The following is a 17,298-nucleotide window of genomic DNA, read 5'->3' as shown; positions in this document are numbered from 1 at the left end:
ATGGGATTTTATCCTGACATTAAATTTCGGATGCAGAAGTTAAGACAGACTATAAAGAGGTAGTGATTGATAGGTACCAAGAACCAATTATAGTGACAAGAGTAAGAAAATAGCACTACCAGTGCTGCTAATGACTGTCACCCCAGTTAAGTGGGATTGGATTTGTTATTGTTTTTTTATTGTTTTGGTTTTTATTGCTGCCACTGTTTAAAAGAGTGTTTAAAAGAAGTTTAAGAGAAACAATTGTAGTATGTAGTAGAGATAATTCATGCTATATAGGTGTATAAAATATTGTAAAATATAAAATATGTCTGTAATCACCCTGGCTGGGAGCAGAGTCTCATTTTTATTCAATTAGTTCCCAGACAACGTTAAAATAATATCAAGTCTGTTAACATATAAAAGATGGCCCTTCCTGGGCCATGATTGATAGTTTCTGTGGAATGTCTGAATCACTCACAGGACCTGCACCTGGGAAGATTACATCTACCATACTCAAGAACCGGGCCATCACTCTGCTACATACAATACAGACTCTGCCAAGCTGCTCAGACATCCATCTGGACCCCTGGACCTACCTTTGTCTATTCCTGCACATGTATGGATCCAGTTCTACATGTGAAGAGACAAGAAATGTTCAGTCATCCCTGCCTCAGGGAGAATAAACTGGCTTCTTGAAGCAGTCGGGGTGAACCACTGGGGAAACGTTGGCACTTTGTCAGTCAGATCTCGGTTCACCCAGCATCTGCACCCAGGGCTGACGCTGTCTTGGCTACAGTGGTCTTTCGAAATTCTATTTTTTTTGTTATCGATCTAATAAATCTTTGTTAAAATTTTTTTATAAATTTAGCTACCAATTTGATAATTTATAACAATTTGGTGACTGGCCCGACATGATCTGAAACTGGGATTCGGGAGCCCCTTTTCCACTCGGGGGGTGCCCCGCTGATTTCAGCAGCCCAAGAGGAATCAGATCCCGAAAACCAATCAGATCCACAAAAGACCCACAACCGGAGTCGCGGACTGTAATCGGATCCGTGTGTTGCAACCGAAACCCCAGCCAAGGGAGACAGAGGGCCCAATTCTCGGAAAAGCTCAAGAGAGACTTCCGAGACCCAAGGTTTTTTTCACCCATAAAATTCAATGTGCACGAAGTATTGTGTGGTTGGGTGGAACATGAGTGGATGCGTGTGTGAGACATGACTTTGTCATGGAGTGAGAGCAGACCCCAAGACTGAAGTTCCACTTTCCCGTGAGGGACGTGGTCAGTCGAGGGGGAAGTGCAAGGTTTTTGTTCGAAACTCATGAGACCCGGGACTCGGGGGGGGAGTCTAGGGGGAAAAGCGGTCACGGTCGGGATCAGGAGGGGAGAGACGAGCCTGGAAACTTCCAGGTATTCATCCACCTTCTGAGACTGGAGGAAACAAGTAAGAAAACAGCCCGAAAGTTGGCAGAGTGGTTCACTGCTCGACTTGGTCAAGCTGGTGGCGCTTCATGAGCCGGAAAACTCGACATCAGAGAGAGAGAGACGAGACTCACGATGAACATCCCGGCAAAACGAGAAAAGGTAAGAAAAATTGCAACATTCCTTGAGAAAATGGGTTTGAGAAAGAGCAGACGCCAGAAGAAAGCTCAGGAAAAACCCTCCCAAGTCCCTGGAAGAATCTTACCAGAGATCCCCAGAGATAGTTCCCTGGGGTGGATGCTGGAACACTGGGATGAAAACCTGCGGAGGGTGGAGAAGTCCTAGGAGAAAGAGATCCATTTTTGTATGGAAAAATGGAGAGGGAGGGAAACTAGAAAATACGTCGTCTGGCCAATATTCAGCACATTTGAACTTGTGAGTCTTTGTTTGACCACGTGGCCGGTTGCAGCCCACGGGATCCTGAGGAAATCGAATACACCGACATGTGGAGGCATGCTTGCTCGGGTCTGTACCCAGTACGAGCTCTCCGGCGTGCAGCAAAAGTGGGGAGGGAATGGGAACCGCTGGAAAATCTTCCACCCCCCTACCATGTGACCCTGCAGCAGCCATATCCAGCGCAGGCACAAGCAGCACAAGGAATGGCTCCCAAGGCAGGGGCTTCACAGGCACAGGCAACTGTACCAGTGCCGCCACCGGAGCAGGCGGCAGCATCCGCTTTCCCACATGGCCATGCAGGGGCGGCACAGCCGCGTCCACAGGCGTCTCCGAAAATCGAGAAGAGAAAGGTAAACATCTCTAAGGACATCTCTCCCCCAACACGTCGAACAAGGCAGAGAACAAGGCAGGCAACAGTGGGGGACAGTGGGGATGAGGAGGAAAAACCTGGCATCTATCCTTTACAGGAGCTGCCGACAGCTCCAGGGGTGATTAGATACTTGCACACCACGATTGACACCAGTGATGTGAAGGTGTACAAAAAGGAAATGGGAAAATTAATAGACGATCCTTTGGGGATGGCGGAGAGGTTGGATGAGTTTTTGAGAACCAGCATATACACCTATGAGGATCTTCAAGCGATATTAAAGTCATTGTTTAACAATGAAAAAAAGACACGATCTGGTTAGCCGCGATCAAGGATTGGGAAAAGCGGAACCCAAACGGGGGAGCCGGGGAGGAGCGTTTGCCAAATCAGAAGCTGTCTTAGGAAGCCCAGACAGAAGAAGGGAGGCAAAAGATGATAAATTTAAAGAATATAGTTATTTCAAATATCAGAGAGGCAGAACATGAGCAAAAGAGCAGAACATGAGCAAGGTGCTCTGGGAATGTCAGGAGAGAGATGAGACCCCCACAGAGTGGTTAGAAAGACTCCGAAAGGGTCTGAGGATGTACTCAAGAACAGACCCTGACTCCCTGGTGGAGATAGTATTGCTAAAAACACAATTCGTGGCAAAATCCTAGGAGGATATCCAGAAAAACTAGAAAAAATAAACAAGTAGCAGGAGCTGGGATTGCAAGAACTGTTGCAAGAAGCCCAGAAAGTATACATGCGCCTAGAGGAGGAAAAGCAAAAGATTCAAGCCAAGGTTCTCGTGGCAACAGTAAGAGAAGCTCAAAAGCAAGAACAAGAGAAAGACATGGCGAAAAAGGCGCCAGCAAAGAAACTGAGCCTGGCTCAGGGGAGGGGCTCGTGAGAACAGAAGCAGGATTTTGAGTGTTTCTACTGCAAATCAAATAAACCCAAAAGAATGATAAAAAATTCAAAAAAATCAAAAAAGCTCTCACAGCAGCACCAGTGCTGAGCCTCCCTGATGTGAGAAAACCCTTTCAGTTGTTTGTAGATGCTAACAATAACACAGCACATGGGGTGTCAAAGCAAAATTGGGCAGGGGTCAAGAAACCTGTGGGTTACTTGTCCCAGCTTTTAGACCCGGTCAGCAGAAGTTGGCCCACGTGCTTGCAAGTGATTGTAGCTGTAGCTTTGCTAGTAAAATAAGCGAAAAAGGTGACCTTCAAGGCACCTCTAGTAGTGTTTGCACCACACAACATGCGGGGCATACTACAGCAAAAAGCAGACAAATAGCTCGCTGATGCAAAGTTCCTAAAATATGAAGCCATTTTGATTCACTCGCAAGACTTGGAGTTGCGGACAACGACTGCGCAGAATCTGGCGCAGTTCCTGTTTGGGGAAACTGCAGAAAAGTAAGTTCACGACTGCGTAGAAGTAGTCAAACTGCAGACCAAGATCAGAAAAAAATAAAAAAAAATTAAACAAGGAAAAAAATAGTTTGTAAACAGTTCAAACAAAATAATAATAAAAAAAGAAAATCGAAATATGCAGTTATAAATGAAAAAATAGAAAAAGTAATAAAAACAAGTCCCCTGAATGTGAGCTGGTCTGCACAAGCATGCGAACTTTACGCCGTTTTGAAAGCATTGAAAAGACTAAAAAAAAAAAAAAATCATTTTCACAGATTCAAAGTATACTTTTAGAGTAGTTCATACGTTTGAAAAAATTAAAAAAACCCAAAAAACTTATCCACACAAGAAGAAAAAAACTAATATACAGAAAATTATTCCGGCAAATCTTAGAAGCTCTAAAGGAGCCGGAAGAAATTGCAGTAGTTCATGCGAAAAGTCATCAGACAGAGATTCAGTTCCGGACCAGAGAGAACAATTTAGCAGACCAGGAGGCCAAAACTGCGGCGTTGATGGTGGTAAGTACCCCAGAAATCGAAGGGGAAGAGACCCCTGATGATCCCCCTCAGCTCTCCCAAAAGGAGATCGAATGCTATGAAAAATCGAAGCAAACTTGAAAAAAAGTAAGTAAAAGTTACCTGATGAGAGGGAATTAATTTCCAGAAGTTTTACCAGAAAGATTTTGCAGAGATTGCACCAGAAAACGCACTGAGGGTCACAAGCGATTTCTGGCAGAGCGATTTCTAAAATTTTTTGGGTGCAAGAGAATTTATAAATTAGTGAGACAAGAAATACAAAAGTGTTTGATTTGTCAAAAAGTAAACAAATCAAAAGCCAGAAAGGCTGCCCTGAAGAGTCACCCCATTGCATACTGACCATTTGAAAAAATTCAAGTTAATTTCACAAAATTGCCAAAAGTAAAAAAGTTCAAATTTGTATTAATAATTATAAATAAATTAACCCATTAAGTAAAAGCCTTCCCCAGCTCATGGACAACGGCCCAGACTGTGGCCAGAAAATTGTTAAAAAAAATTATACCCTGATATGGGGTAGTGAGTTGCATTAGTTCAGATCAAAGAACAGATTTCATATCAAAAGTTATTAAGCAGATGGCTGATGCACTGGGCATCTGATGGGAGTACCACACTCTGTAGCACTCCCAGAGTTCAGGACAAGTAGAAAAAATAAATCAAACTTTAAAGACACAGTTATCTAAATTAATTTTAAAAACAAAAATGTCCTAGCTGAAGTGTCTGCCGTTTGCACTGCTTAATATCCAAACCATGCCTCACTCAGAGACGGGGCTTTCACCGTTTGAAATGTTATATGGAATGCCGTATAAACATGAAATGCCAGTAGGACACCCCAGGTTTAAAAATAGTCAGATTCAACCATACTTGGTTGCAATCAACAAAAATTTACAAGAACTCCGAAAGCAGGGAATAGTGACACAGAGCGCTCCTCTAAAGTTCGCCATTCACAAAATCCAACCAAGAGACAAAGTGTTTGTCAAAGTGTAAAAAGAGGTGCCGCTTTCTCCTCACTGGGAAGGTCCTTTTCTTGTACTCCTGACAACAGACACGGCCATTCAGAGAGCAGAGAAAGGCTAGATGCACGTGTCTAGAGTGAAAAAAGTCAAACAGCAAAAAGAAGAACCCAAGTAGAAGATTACTTCCCCCGGCAACTTGAAGATCAAACTCCAGTGTCCTCGTAACTGACCAACAGTGAGCAGATAAGTTGTATACTGTCAGATGTGTATGTTATCCATTTGTACACTTTAAGTGTGAATATTATAAAAAAAAGAAATTTTGTCATTCATTGTAAAAAAAGACAGAAGCCGAAAAGACTGTGTACTCAGTGTTTAGAAGAAAAACTTAAATTGACTGACCATATCCTGACCTTAGCCAACAATCTGGGCATCACTGAATTAGACTCTGAAGAGTAGTTTTGCATTTTTCAAAACGGGGTGCATAAGAAACTTAGATCTCGAGCAAAAATCTTAGATGTAAAGTGCCAAAAATCCATCAAAGTCCCGTGCAGTTCTGATACAATTAGAGTGTCGTGGTGGGGCGCCTTTTAAAAAAAGTATGCAGCAAAGTCCAAAAGCATCTTCCCCAAAGGATTCTCCTGCTGCTGCGAAAATAGTCTTCCTCGCCGCTAGTAGCACCCCAGAGGCGGAAGCAAAGGCAGAGGAGCACGCCTAGTAAGAATCCTGATTAGCCTGAGCCTAGTTGTGTGCGAGACACAGAGTCTGTGCACTGAAGTCCCGAAGAAAAGCAGAAGTTACAGCTCCGCAAACAAGTGCAAAAAGTGCACTCAAGTAGTCCCAGTCGCAAAAGACACTCAGCACACCAAACCCCAAATAAATGTCTCAAGAAAACTAGCAGATACTGTTAAAGAAATGGCATTCAAGTTAAATTAGATAAATTAAAAATCAAAACTTAGTGTATCAATCCCGAAGCAGAGCTAGAGCACGAGCAGTCAAGTGATCACAAGCATCAAATGAGAAAACGAAGTATAAAACCAATGTCAATCCCCATTTGTAATCAATGTAACCGAACCATGTGGGTTGGGGAGAAAGCAAAATCTATCTTTATCGCATACCACCAAGTGAATCCGTTGTGCTGTGACAACTTAAGCTAAAAATGTGCATAATAAATAAAAAAAATATACTAAATAACAAAAAATACAAAATTTGACAGCAAATTTACCCTGAACAAAGACCCATTCATATTGGACCTGGCACCAGCTAATGATGACAAAGTGTGCCTCCAATATGACAGAGTTGTTTACTTTGTGAAAAATAAAAATAACAAGGATCCTGAGGGAAGAATGAAGGAGATAACTTAGGAACTGAAACGGAGGGAGTCAAAATTAAAAAAACAAAAAGTCAAACAAAAACAAAATTAAAAACATTAAACAAGAAATATGAAATACTAGAAAAACAATACTCTAACAGAGAATTACCTTCCCCAAATAAGAACTTGTTCATTGATTTAATACAAAAAATCGCAACAAAAGTAAGTTTGTCAAATTGTTAAATTTTTAAAAAGCTAAAATCTGCAAAAAAAATGACCTTAGAAAAGAAAAAATTTAACTCCAGAGCAGCTCTTAAAATGAGACAATCCAAGAGTCTCAAAATCAGTGCAGAGACCCAAGGGATAGATTTTAGATCGAAAAATAATCAGCACAATCTGTATCAGTCGAAAAAAAAAAAAAAGTACACCGAGATGGTAGGGTACACTCCATGTGCATCTACCCTGATGGTGAACTCAGACATGAAAAGCAGGGTCTAACACCTAGCCCCTGCCTTGGGGTACTGAAGCCAGAAGAACGAAACAAATTGTGAATAATACAAAAAAATAAAATTGTGCTAAGTCAAGAGTCCAAGAGCCAACCCTTTCCAATCCTTGGAAAGTATAAAAGAATACTAAAAAAACCCAAAGCAAATAAATTTCAAAGAAAAAGCCCCTAATAAAATTTACTAAATATGTAAAAAAAACCCATACAGTAAATTACCCTCCAAATAAAAGAAATCATGCACTTTAAGTATGATCCGACCAGTTTTCTTGACTCTCCCGAAAACAAAAAGTAATCTGTTAAAAACTCCGTTATACGAGACCCTAAAAAAATAAGTCTAAAAAAATAATACCAATAATAAACAGTAAACAAACCTGAAAAGAAAAAAAATAGCCAGCAGCACAAATAATTAATTATTATAAACCAGCCACATAAGCTCAAAATAAAAACTACGAGTATAAAACTCTGATATATCTACTGAACAGATTGATTAAGCTGCAAGCAGTTATAAAAATTATTTTAAATCACACCTCTTAAGCCCTAGATTTACTGAGCCAGCAGCACACCCAGGTACGGTGTGTACCAGAATCGAATAGCTCTAGACTATTTGCTAGCAAAAAAAAAGAAAGTGTGTAAAAAATTCAGTAAGTCAAAATGTTATATCAAAATCAATAATTATAAAAAAACCATAAAAATTTAACAGCCAAAATCAAAAAAATAACCCATATCCCTATCCAAAAATAAAATTCAATTTCACAATCTTCATGGTGGGACAAATTATTTAATAAAACATAGTAAAACAAAGTAATGCTTCTTGTAATCTTATTCCTTCCTTGTCTGATCCCATGTTTTATCAGACTAATCCATTCCGTAGTCCAAGAAATACAAATTGCTATAGTTCCTGTAAATTCAGAAAGAGCTTCCAAAAAAAACACATCTAAGATCATACAGTTAAAAAAAAAATATACCAGCAATGCTACAAAAGCATTAACAAAATTCAAAAATCAAATAACTGTAAAAATAAATAATATATCAAAACATACCACCAAAAAAATACCAAGTAGTTTAAAAGAGTACTCTATTTGTAAAAAATCCTTATCAGTAATAAATGAATATAAATAATTAAAAGCTTAACAATTATAAACATAAATTAAATTAATAAAATAAATTTTAAAAAAGTTATAATATCTAATAAAAATATAAAATATATCTGTAATCACCCTAACTAAGACCAGAATCTCATTTTTATTCAATTAGTTCCCAGACAACGTTAAAATAATATCAAATCTGTTAACGTATGAAAGAAACCTTCCTGGGCCATGATTGATAGTTTCTGTAGAATATCTAAATCACTCACAGGACCTGCACCTGGGAAGATTACATCTACCATACTCAAGAACCGGGCCATCACTCTACTACATACAATACAGACTCTGCCAAGGTGCTCAGACATCCATCTGGACCCCTAGACCTACCTTTGTCTATTCCTGCACATGTATGGATCCAGTTCTACATGTGAAGAGACACATAGGAACATTCAGTCATCCCTGCCTCAGGCAGAATAAACTGTATATAAGCTGGCTGCTTGAAGCAGTTGGGGTGAACCACTGGGGAAACGCTGGCACTTTGTCAGTCAGATCTCGGTTCACCCAGCGCCCGCACCCAGGGCTGACGCTGTCTTGGCTACAGTGGTCTTACGAAATTCTATTATTTTTGTTATTGATCTAATAAATATTTGTTAAATTTTTTTATAAATTTAGCTACCAATTTGATCATTTATAACACAATTAAGAAACCATGAAGTAGCACATAGTAAAGGGATTCACAGCCATTCCTAATCCTCAAATCATTTTCAGTTAAAATGCCATGTTACTCAAAAAAAAAAGAGTTGAGGTGTAGAATACACTATGATCTATCCACTGAGAAAAAAAAATTGAAGAACTATTTAGTATATATACTCCCATCTTTTCTCTTCTACCAAATAAGCACCTCTTTGAAACCCCAAAAACAACTTCTGGGTTGGTTACATCAATGAGTTTTACTCGAGCAATATTTGAAATAATGTTCCCACAAATCTAACATGTTATCTAGTCACCATATAAAGAAATAACAGGCAGCAAAAATCAGTTACTCCCAAGTCACACTTCAGGCAAGAGTGTTTTGATATTTTAACAGACAGAGGACCTGGTTACGAATTTTTTAGCAGATCAGACATGACTGATTTACAGATTCTTAATGAGAAGACAGCCTTTAAATGAACAAATCATAGCTAGGAAAAAAAAGGGAAAAAGGGAAAAAGAAAAAAATGTGGGTTTTTTTTCATTAGCTAGGTAACTCCAAAAAAATCAGAGCTACATTATGTCCCAATTAAATACTGTAAGTATAATTTCAGTAAGACTGCTAAAATAATAATAATTATCATCATTAAAACCCAAAACAAACAACCCCATTTTCACACATTTGTTGTTGTCCTCCCTGACAAACAAATCTACCACATGTCCTTTCCTTCCCACTCCCAAAATTCAAGTTTTCTAGTCAACTTGAAAATCTGTTGCAAAAAGGCACAAGAAACCTTATAACTCATCAGTGGCCAATTTATTCAATATCAGGCTCAAGATATTTATAGCTTGAAGTGACCTTAACACCATCTTCTAGTATCTACTGTTTAGATCAGTCATTTCAAACTGAACCTTCCATGACTCACAGGAGAAGAAACATCTTTCTATACACTTGCATGATATCAAAACCCCAAGCAACTTAAAGCCAAGTAGAGGACAAGTACTTAGTTCCCTGCCACATCAGCTGAAGTGGAAAGGTTCACTATCAGAGGCCTACATACACATATGTGTATATCACATAAGTCTCAAATGTTGGCACCTGTATCCTGGGAAGATTGAACATGTGAAGAACATTGTGAAGAACAGGACTTGGGAGCAGCTTTAACTTGGACTAAAAGACTATCAATTTTCCATCCAAAATGCTATCAGTCATACATACTGAGAGAAATCTGAGAGAAATGTCTACGAGAAATCTTGTTTGAAACATTTCCAACCACGCATAAATACAGACACCACTTTTACCCCTTCCTAGTCTTTGGCAGCCTCCTCTATCTTCTGTGAGCATTGAAAAGATTGTCACTGGTTGTTTTCTGACTGGGTCTTGAATTGTACTTAGAATTTCTGTGTCCAGAGAGCAGCTGCCTGATTTCCCACAAGAACTCACACCTCAAAACATGGACAGGCTTATAAAAATGAATCAAAGCCTTTTGGTCTGAAACATCTCTGAAACTAAGCACACCTACTCTGGCTATTAGTGAAAACTGGAAAAGACAGATAATCATTTATGCCAAGGGTGCCAACCAGGCTTTAGGTAGGGAACTGTTTAACAAGATCTGCTCAGGAAAAGAAAAAGAGAAGCTCATGGCAATTACACAGTAAGTCATGTATCATTCTGAAGGACTACAGAAGCTCAGTCTAGGATAAAATACAGGCATATAGAGGATCATCAGACACCTCTTTTACTAACAGAAAACTCACGGCATCTGCCATCTCTTTTGGTACAAAAGACAATATAGTACCAGTAACTTTTCAAATGCATGGCTGAAGGGGTTTTTGAGGTGTTTCAGTAGGGACCTGTTAAAATAACAATTGACATACTCAAAGAAAAATACCAAGTAATTCAGGAAGAGCTTAGTCTTATAAAAGAAGAAAAATGAGTATGTAACATTAGTTAAAGAAAATGGCTTTGTGATTTGGAAAATGTCTTTTCTCAAGTAACATAAAGGGTTTTGAGCATAACTGAACTTACACGTTGTCACACAAGGTTCAATATATTCCAAGGGAAAAACAAAAGCAGCAATTTGAGTTATTTTATAACTCAAAACCCCAGGCAATAAGGAAAGCTCATTTAAAAAACCCAAAATTTAAACACCTCTTTGCTGAAAACTTTGACCAATGAAAAAGCATTCATCTCTTTTGTTTTGTTTTTTTTTTTTTCTCATAGCACATTCAGATAATGAAAAAATAGAAGATTTATTTCCAGTAAAATGCTGGGTCAAATGTGTTTTCTACATCACTCACCTGTTTTCATTTCTAACAAGCGTTTTTTCTTTTGTTGTCTCTCTAGTTTTTCTTTTTCTGCCTTCTCCTTCGCTATTTTAGCACGTCTCTGTTTTTCTTCTGCTTCCCTTCTCCTCATATTTTCTTTTACTGCTTGCTATAAAAAAAGGTAATAGAGTTCCATTAAAATGGAAGTCTTAGCAAAAACAAAGTTGAACCTTAAAAACAAAGAAAAAAGCTTTCAAACTGTAACCCCTAACTAACATTAATTTATCAAATCAAGTAAGCATTTCACATTCCATATTTAGAACATTTTATTCAGAAGAGTAAGCAAATTCAGAATAAATACATTAAAAGCATACTAATTGCTCCCAAATGAGGATTATAAATTCAGCAAGAAATGCATCTTAAGAATACACATGTAGGAAGAATTCAAAATGTCTAAACCACCTTGTTCTACAAAAATGTATGTTACGATTTGTAGCTCTAAAACAATTCCAACACTTTCTTCTTTCTCATGCTGCCACTACACCAAGCAAAACAAGGCTGCCTGTGTAATAGGTTGCATTTTTCTTATTCTTATAAACATTTGCATTAATTCACTAGGTTTAAAAATTCTGGTTAATATCTGCACAATACTGTTTATTTAGAATTATAAATATGTACTCTAAAACTTCCAGTGAAGCTAAACCAGAACAATGAGTTTCAGAGTTTTGAAATAAAAATATTTTGCATATTCAGACACTAAGCAAAAGAACTCTGTTACATTCAATACATTTTTAACAAAAGTATTTTGGGATTACCTTTTCATTATTTTAATGTCAGCTATGTAGACCGGTAAACTCCCAGTGCTCTAAGAATCTACATTTGCATAAGTGCACCTATTCTTCATTGTAGACAGTTGTTTTATTCAGAACAGCTACATAGAACCCTGAATCTGATAATATATTAAAGTGTCTCCTCTTACAAAATGGCTAACATCTTTACAAGGTCTGAGGCAAAAGCTGCAATTTTGCAGCTCATTTGTTTTTAGCGGGAAAACAGACTGCACTCAGGAAAGAAAAAAAACAGGCTGCCAAGTATTACATAGTACAGACAAATGTGGATTACAGCAATACTTGCACAGGCACACAGGCACTGTTTGCAGCATCACTGCCATAGAGAGTGACCAAAAGAAGGGGGAAAAAAACTATCACATAAAGCTTGTGAAGAAATATTGTGTTGGATAACTAAAGAAGAATAAGCTTTCCATCATGAAAAACAAAAATAGAATGGATTTTTTTTTACAAAGCAAAACTGTACTTTCACAGTGACTCCTCCAAAGTCATCTCAGTCAAATTTCTTGATTCAGGGAGAAGAGGGTAGATGCTTCCTAAAAAATACTACAATTTTTGATTAAAATAATTTTGACAAATTATTTGCTGATTTTCAGACTGGGCATTCTGTAGAATAAACTACTAGATAAATTACTGGATAAAATCCAAATGGGACCTGGTACTTGACAATACTGACAGAAATTACACACTTTCCTTATAGAGAGACGAAGAAAACTTCTACTTTGCACCTACTTTTTCCCCAAAAATAATATCAGTAGGACTCAGCCTCAGACTGCAGTCATTCAAATGCAGATGTCTATTCTTTTTAACCACACTGAACAAGTGGGCCTGACTTAACAGTTTATACCTTCATATGCAGTGCAAATTGGATGCTTTGGAGTATCACACCTTGCCCTCAGCCTTTCTCTAACAGGAAACCAATTTTCCACAAATTCTATGTCAAAGCTTGAAATTTCAGGCTGATGATATCTTGAGTACTATTTAAGTTGCTTCTCCAGGATACCAGGTACTTCTGTTGTTACATCTCCTTTGAGACATCAGGTAGACAGCTTTCCAAATTCCACTGAATTAATTAAGTATGCATCTCCTCTGACTAAAACACAAGATTAGAAACTCAAACTCTCCTACAAACATGCCCTAAGGCCAAATTCTATCCGACATGTGTTTTCAACACTAAATGTAAGTGGAATGCCAAGACCTTGATTTTCCAAACTAGAGGCATTCTTGGGTTCTCTCTTGCAACTTCCAGGGTAACTTATAATTTTTATTTAAGTATTTGCTTCATATAAAGGAAAAACAGAGTCTAGGGTACACTTTTACTGTGCCCTATACTTTGTTGCTCTTCTTCTGATTCTTGAAGTTATGTCTCTGCTGAAGAGTAACCTAGTGCCAATAGGAGCAAGGGGTTTCTGTACCCTATGATTAGCCTGATTAGCTTAGTCTTCGACAGAAGAGCTGTTACCTCAAGGTGTGTTTGCTCCCTCTCCTACAACTGGAGGAAAATTCTAACCATTAGACAATATCTTCATCATGAAAGCTATCCTTCCCAGGAAAGGAATGAGCTTGTTAGCAGCACCCATGATGCTGTGAAAGTACACAGGGAGGTTAACAGGGATACCTGATACCTAAGATGTTCCACTGAGTGTACCAGTAATTTAGCTGTGGAAGCTAAAGCTCTGAAGGCAAGATGCTTCACACCTTTTTTTTGGATCTGGCCAAGTGACTGTACTCTAGATTTGGTGCTCACAGAGTGCAAATAATAGTTGTCACAGCTACCAAATAACACTGAAATACAAAGTGCAAATCAAAGTTAGCTATGAAACACAAGTCTATCTAGGGCTCCAGATTTAAACACAGAGATTTTAAAATCTTTTAAATAAATTTTCATTAATTAAGAATAAAAAAAAATTGTAAGTAGGAAAATACATGTAAATCATCAACTTTGCATGACAACAAGTTGACTGAACTGCACTCTCCCATACCTCCTGGTGACAAGTCATCTTTTAGTTTGGGCTTCAAAATCACGCAATAATTTTTTAGCACCAAATTTACAAGTCTTCTGAACTAAATTTTCTAAGATAACCATCACCTTCAGTTTCTGTCAGTAATAAACTCCAATACCAAACAATCGTGAAAATCAGCTCATTTGTCTCATGCTAGGCATCTCAAAAATCTTTTCTGAAAAGTCTCAAAACTGAGCAGCTACTCGAGATTTTGATTAGTGTCATTGAATGATAGGAGGTTTCATGCCTTATCTACACATCTTTTTCATATAGCCTTCAAACTACTCTGCAAGACAGAATTATTAATTTTCCTCAAGGTTTCTTCTATCATGCTCATCAATAATACCTAACTGTTTTGAAGCGTTAATTAATCTATCTTCATGAAACTGCTGTGAAGTAGAGGCTAGCATCAGTGCTAATTTTAAAGACACAAAGAAGAAATATGAGAAAATTAATACAAAGCACAACCACTTTCTTAGAGCCTCCAACTCAACATGAACCTAACCTTTTAAAATTCTACAACATTTGCATCGGAGGTATGGTTTAAACATCAGAAATTAAAATAATATTTTGTAATATTTATTAATTCTGAAATCAGACTACTGAGCTTTGTATTAGGCACTGATCAAGTTAGGAAAACACAATCAATGCCCCTGTTCCCAAAAATCTGGCATATGTAACTTGTCAAGCACAATTATTGCAATTGAATAGTATCTTGGTTTTTAGTTGTGAGTCTCTGAAGCAGCAGAGGCTTAGTAATCATTACATGTTCCAAATGGTTGCTAAATATTGGTTCCAGTTGAAACGCTTTCCTCAAAACTGATGGATATGAATTATATGAATTTCAAACTGTTTCTCAATACCTGTGAAAGAAGTAATTTTTTCCACCTATATCTTCAGACTGTGTGAAATCATTAAAAAACCACACCCACCAAGTAAAACCAAACAAGACTGGGAAACATGCAAGCAACCTAAATACATGTGTCGTGATGATAAGTTGTAATGACTAGGCTGCAATGAGGAGTAGGTGGCAGAATGACTAAGTGAATCTTTCAATCTTTCTTTTGATCTATAGGCATTAGCTGGATCATTCCTCCAGATTTTGTCACGAAATTCATGCACATGCAATATTCCTGCAGGAGCGTAGTCAGTAAATTAAGCCATGTAATAAGAAGCCAGATGTGACACAAATCAGCTTATTATCCAAATTCATACATATAGATAAGGCTACAAAATATAACTTCTAAGAAACATTAGATATAAAATAAATATATTGTACCATGAACATCATCCTGAAGTTGTTTAAGTCCGTTAAAAACTCCTCCACTGAAACTTTCTTCAGGTCAATGGCAAAATACCCCATCACATTCTGATAGAGTTTTTCCATATTCTCGTGCATCCGTGAAAGTTTCTGAAAATCTTCTTTGGCATGAACTAGGAAGCTGTACCTTGCTGTTAAGGCTTCAAGAATACTCAGTGAATCCAATCAAAAACACTGCTTTCATTTAACATTGACTTGTATGTCATACCAATTTCTTATTTCCTCAAATAAGGACCAAAAGAATTCCTTTCGTGTTGTACATGCTTCCTGGTATTTACTGTGTATACTAAGCCTATGAATAAATTCAGGGACTTTCATCAAAATACCTCAACCACTTTAAAGATCATTCAATTACTACATAATTTCTTATGAAATGAAATGAAAGGTATGTAACTAATCTAATTTCAAGCACCCATGTAGTTTATTTAGTATCATTGTCTTCTTATTGAAGCTAAATGCTTAGGTATATAAATTACAATATCCTAGGAATTTAGGTACAGATACTAATAATTAACCTGAATACTTTATCAATAAATACTACAGTCCCTAATAAAATTAGAGTAAAAACAGAAATATTGATAAAGAGAATCAAAAGTAAAAATCATGAAAGATAAAAAACTTCATTGTAACAGCAATGCATTTATTTCTGTTCCTGAAAGCCGCATTAGGCATTTATGATTTTTCTAAGGCTATTCACAATGTCAACACAACTTAATTAAATTAGAGGTGAAAACAATAAAACTACTTCTATAAAAGATAAGCAATTTATAAACAGCATCAAAATATTGCATATAAAATAAAAACCTCTATGTTTATTCAGAACTTCCAATAACATAGTTTGCCAAAGAAGCTCAAAGACAAAATATTCTACATAGCCATTTCTCTATGTTGGGCAACTTCAGGAATTGTGTACTTTAATGGAAGGGTAGATAAACAAATATTTATGTTCCCTTATTTTTCTGCTGCAGTGAATACTACAAAAGACAAGAAATAGCCATTTTATTTTTACTCTAAATTGCCCACCTCTACTGCAAAAGAGAATTTACTGTGTTTGCACACTTTCTATTACAGAATAAATACACTATGGTCACTTTATAAAGCGCAGAATTTTTATTCAAGTGCATGAAAATCTAGACCAACAGAATAGCACAGAACCTGGCATTTTTTCTTAATGAATCTCGTACCACTGGCCTCAGTCTATCATCCCAGGCTGCACAGATGCCTCTGCAGAGCCGTTCTACCTCCAGCAGATCAACAGTCCCACCCAATTTGGTGTTGTTAGCAAACTTGTTGTTGGTTGAGGGTGAAATCAATCCTGTAGTGCAGATCATCAATAAAGATGTTGAACAGGACTGGCCCCAATACCAAGCCCTGGGGAACTCCACTAGTGACCAGTACATATTAATGTTTTACAGCTGGATGACTGTTTTCATTCTTCAGGTTTTTTGCAATGCACTCCTTTTTTAGTTTAGTTTTGTTTAGAAGCTGAATTCCATTTCAGCTGCACTGTTAAGTGTCCTTCTGGTTGATTAAGGTTGACTTTAAAAATAACAAGTAAGAAGTTCCTGGGGTTTTTTTTGTGATTTAGAATCCAGGCCAGAAATTCACACAATAGTGATCTCAGATATGTGCAGGAAGGGAGAGATAATGCACTTTCACAATATTCTAATCAGTCACTAATGGCTACTAGCTGATTATATAAGTGCAGAACAACCTCCCCTACGACAGTCTCGTGCAAAAGGACTAACTAAAGTCAAGATTCAACAATTTTAAAAGATACATCTTCCATCACCCATCAACCCCCTAATTTCAGACTTTCTCAATGTGGCTCTTTTGCCAGTACAAACTTCTTTTCATGCTTTTAGTAACTTCACAAGATGCAGCTCGTAAGCAGCTCCAGACTGCCTGTGCTGACTGGCTGGCAACAGATCAAAGAGAACTGATGCTGCCAGCCCTCTTTTCTTCTACACCAATTTGAATCTCCTTTACTCAGCTCCCAAGATGAGCATAGCGCACAGGAAACTGATCTTTACACTTGAGATTCTTAAAAAATTATTCAGACTCTTAAAAAGCTATTGGTAGGAAAGCAGAGAAAGTTGATGAGAGGTTTGTCTATAAATGCTGCCCAAGGACTATATAAAAAAGGATCATGTGAAAC

At 37.5% G+C, this 17,298-nt stretch overlaps 1 protein-coding gene across 1 annotated transcript in view; it reads right to left on the bottom strand.

The window, feature by feature from the left end:
- DIAPH3 (diaphanous related formin 3) overlaps window positions 1–17,298 on the bottom strand; it is a 212,388-nt gene that overhangs the window by 69,601 nt on the left and 125,489 nt on the right. Inside the window, exons 24-25 of the mRNA XM_077173643.1 lie at window positions 15,099–15,263; window positions 11,002–11,137 (exon numbers count right to left, since the gene is read on the bottom strand). Of these exons, the coding sequence (XP_077029758.1) occupies window positions 11,002–11,137; window positions 15,099–15,263 (301 nt within the window). The remainder of the gene's footprint in view (window positions 1–11,001; window positions 11,138–15,098; window positions 15,264–17,298) is intronic.

This window comes from Agelaius phoeniceus, chromosome 2 (genome assembly GCF_051311805.1).
Source record: "Agelaius phoeniceus isolate bAgePho1 chromosome 2, bAgePho1.hap1, whole genome shotgun sequence".
Classification (NCBI taxonomy): Eukaryota; Metazoa; Chordata; class Aves; order Passeriformes; family Icteridae; genus Agelaius; species Agelaius phoeniceus.
Note: the sequence above shows the minus strand (reverse complement) of the source record. Positions and strands in the feature narration are given on the sequence as shown.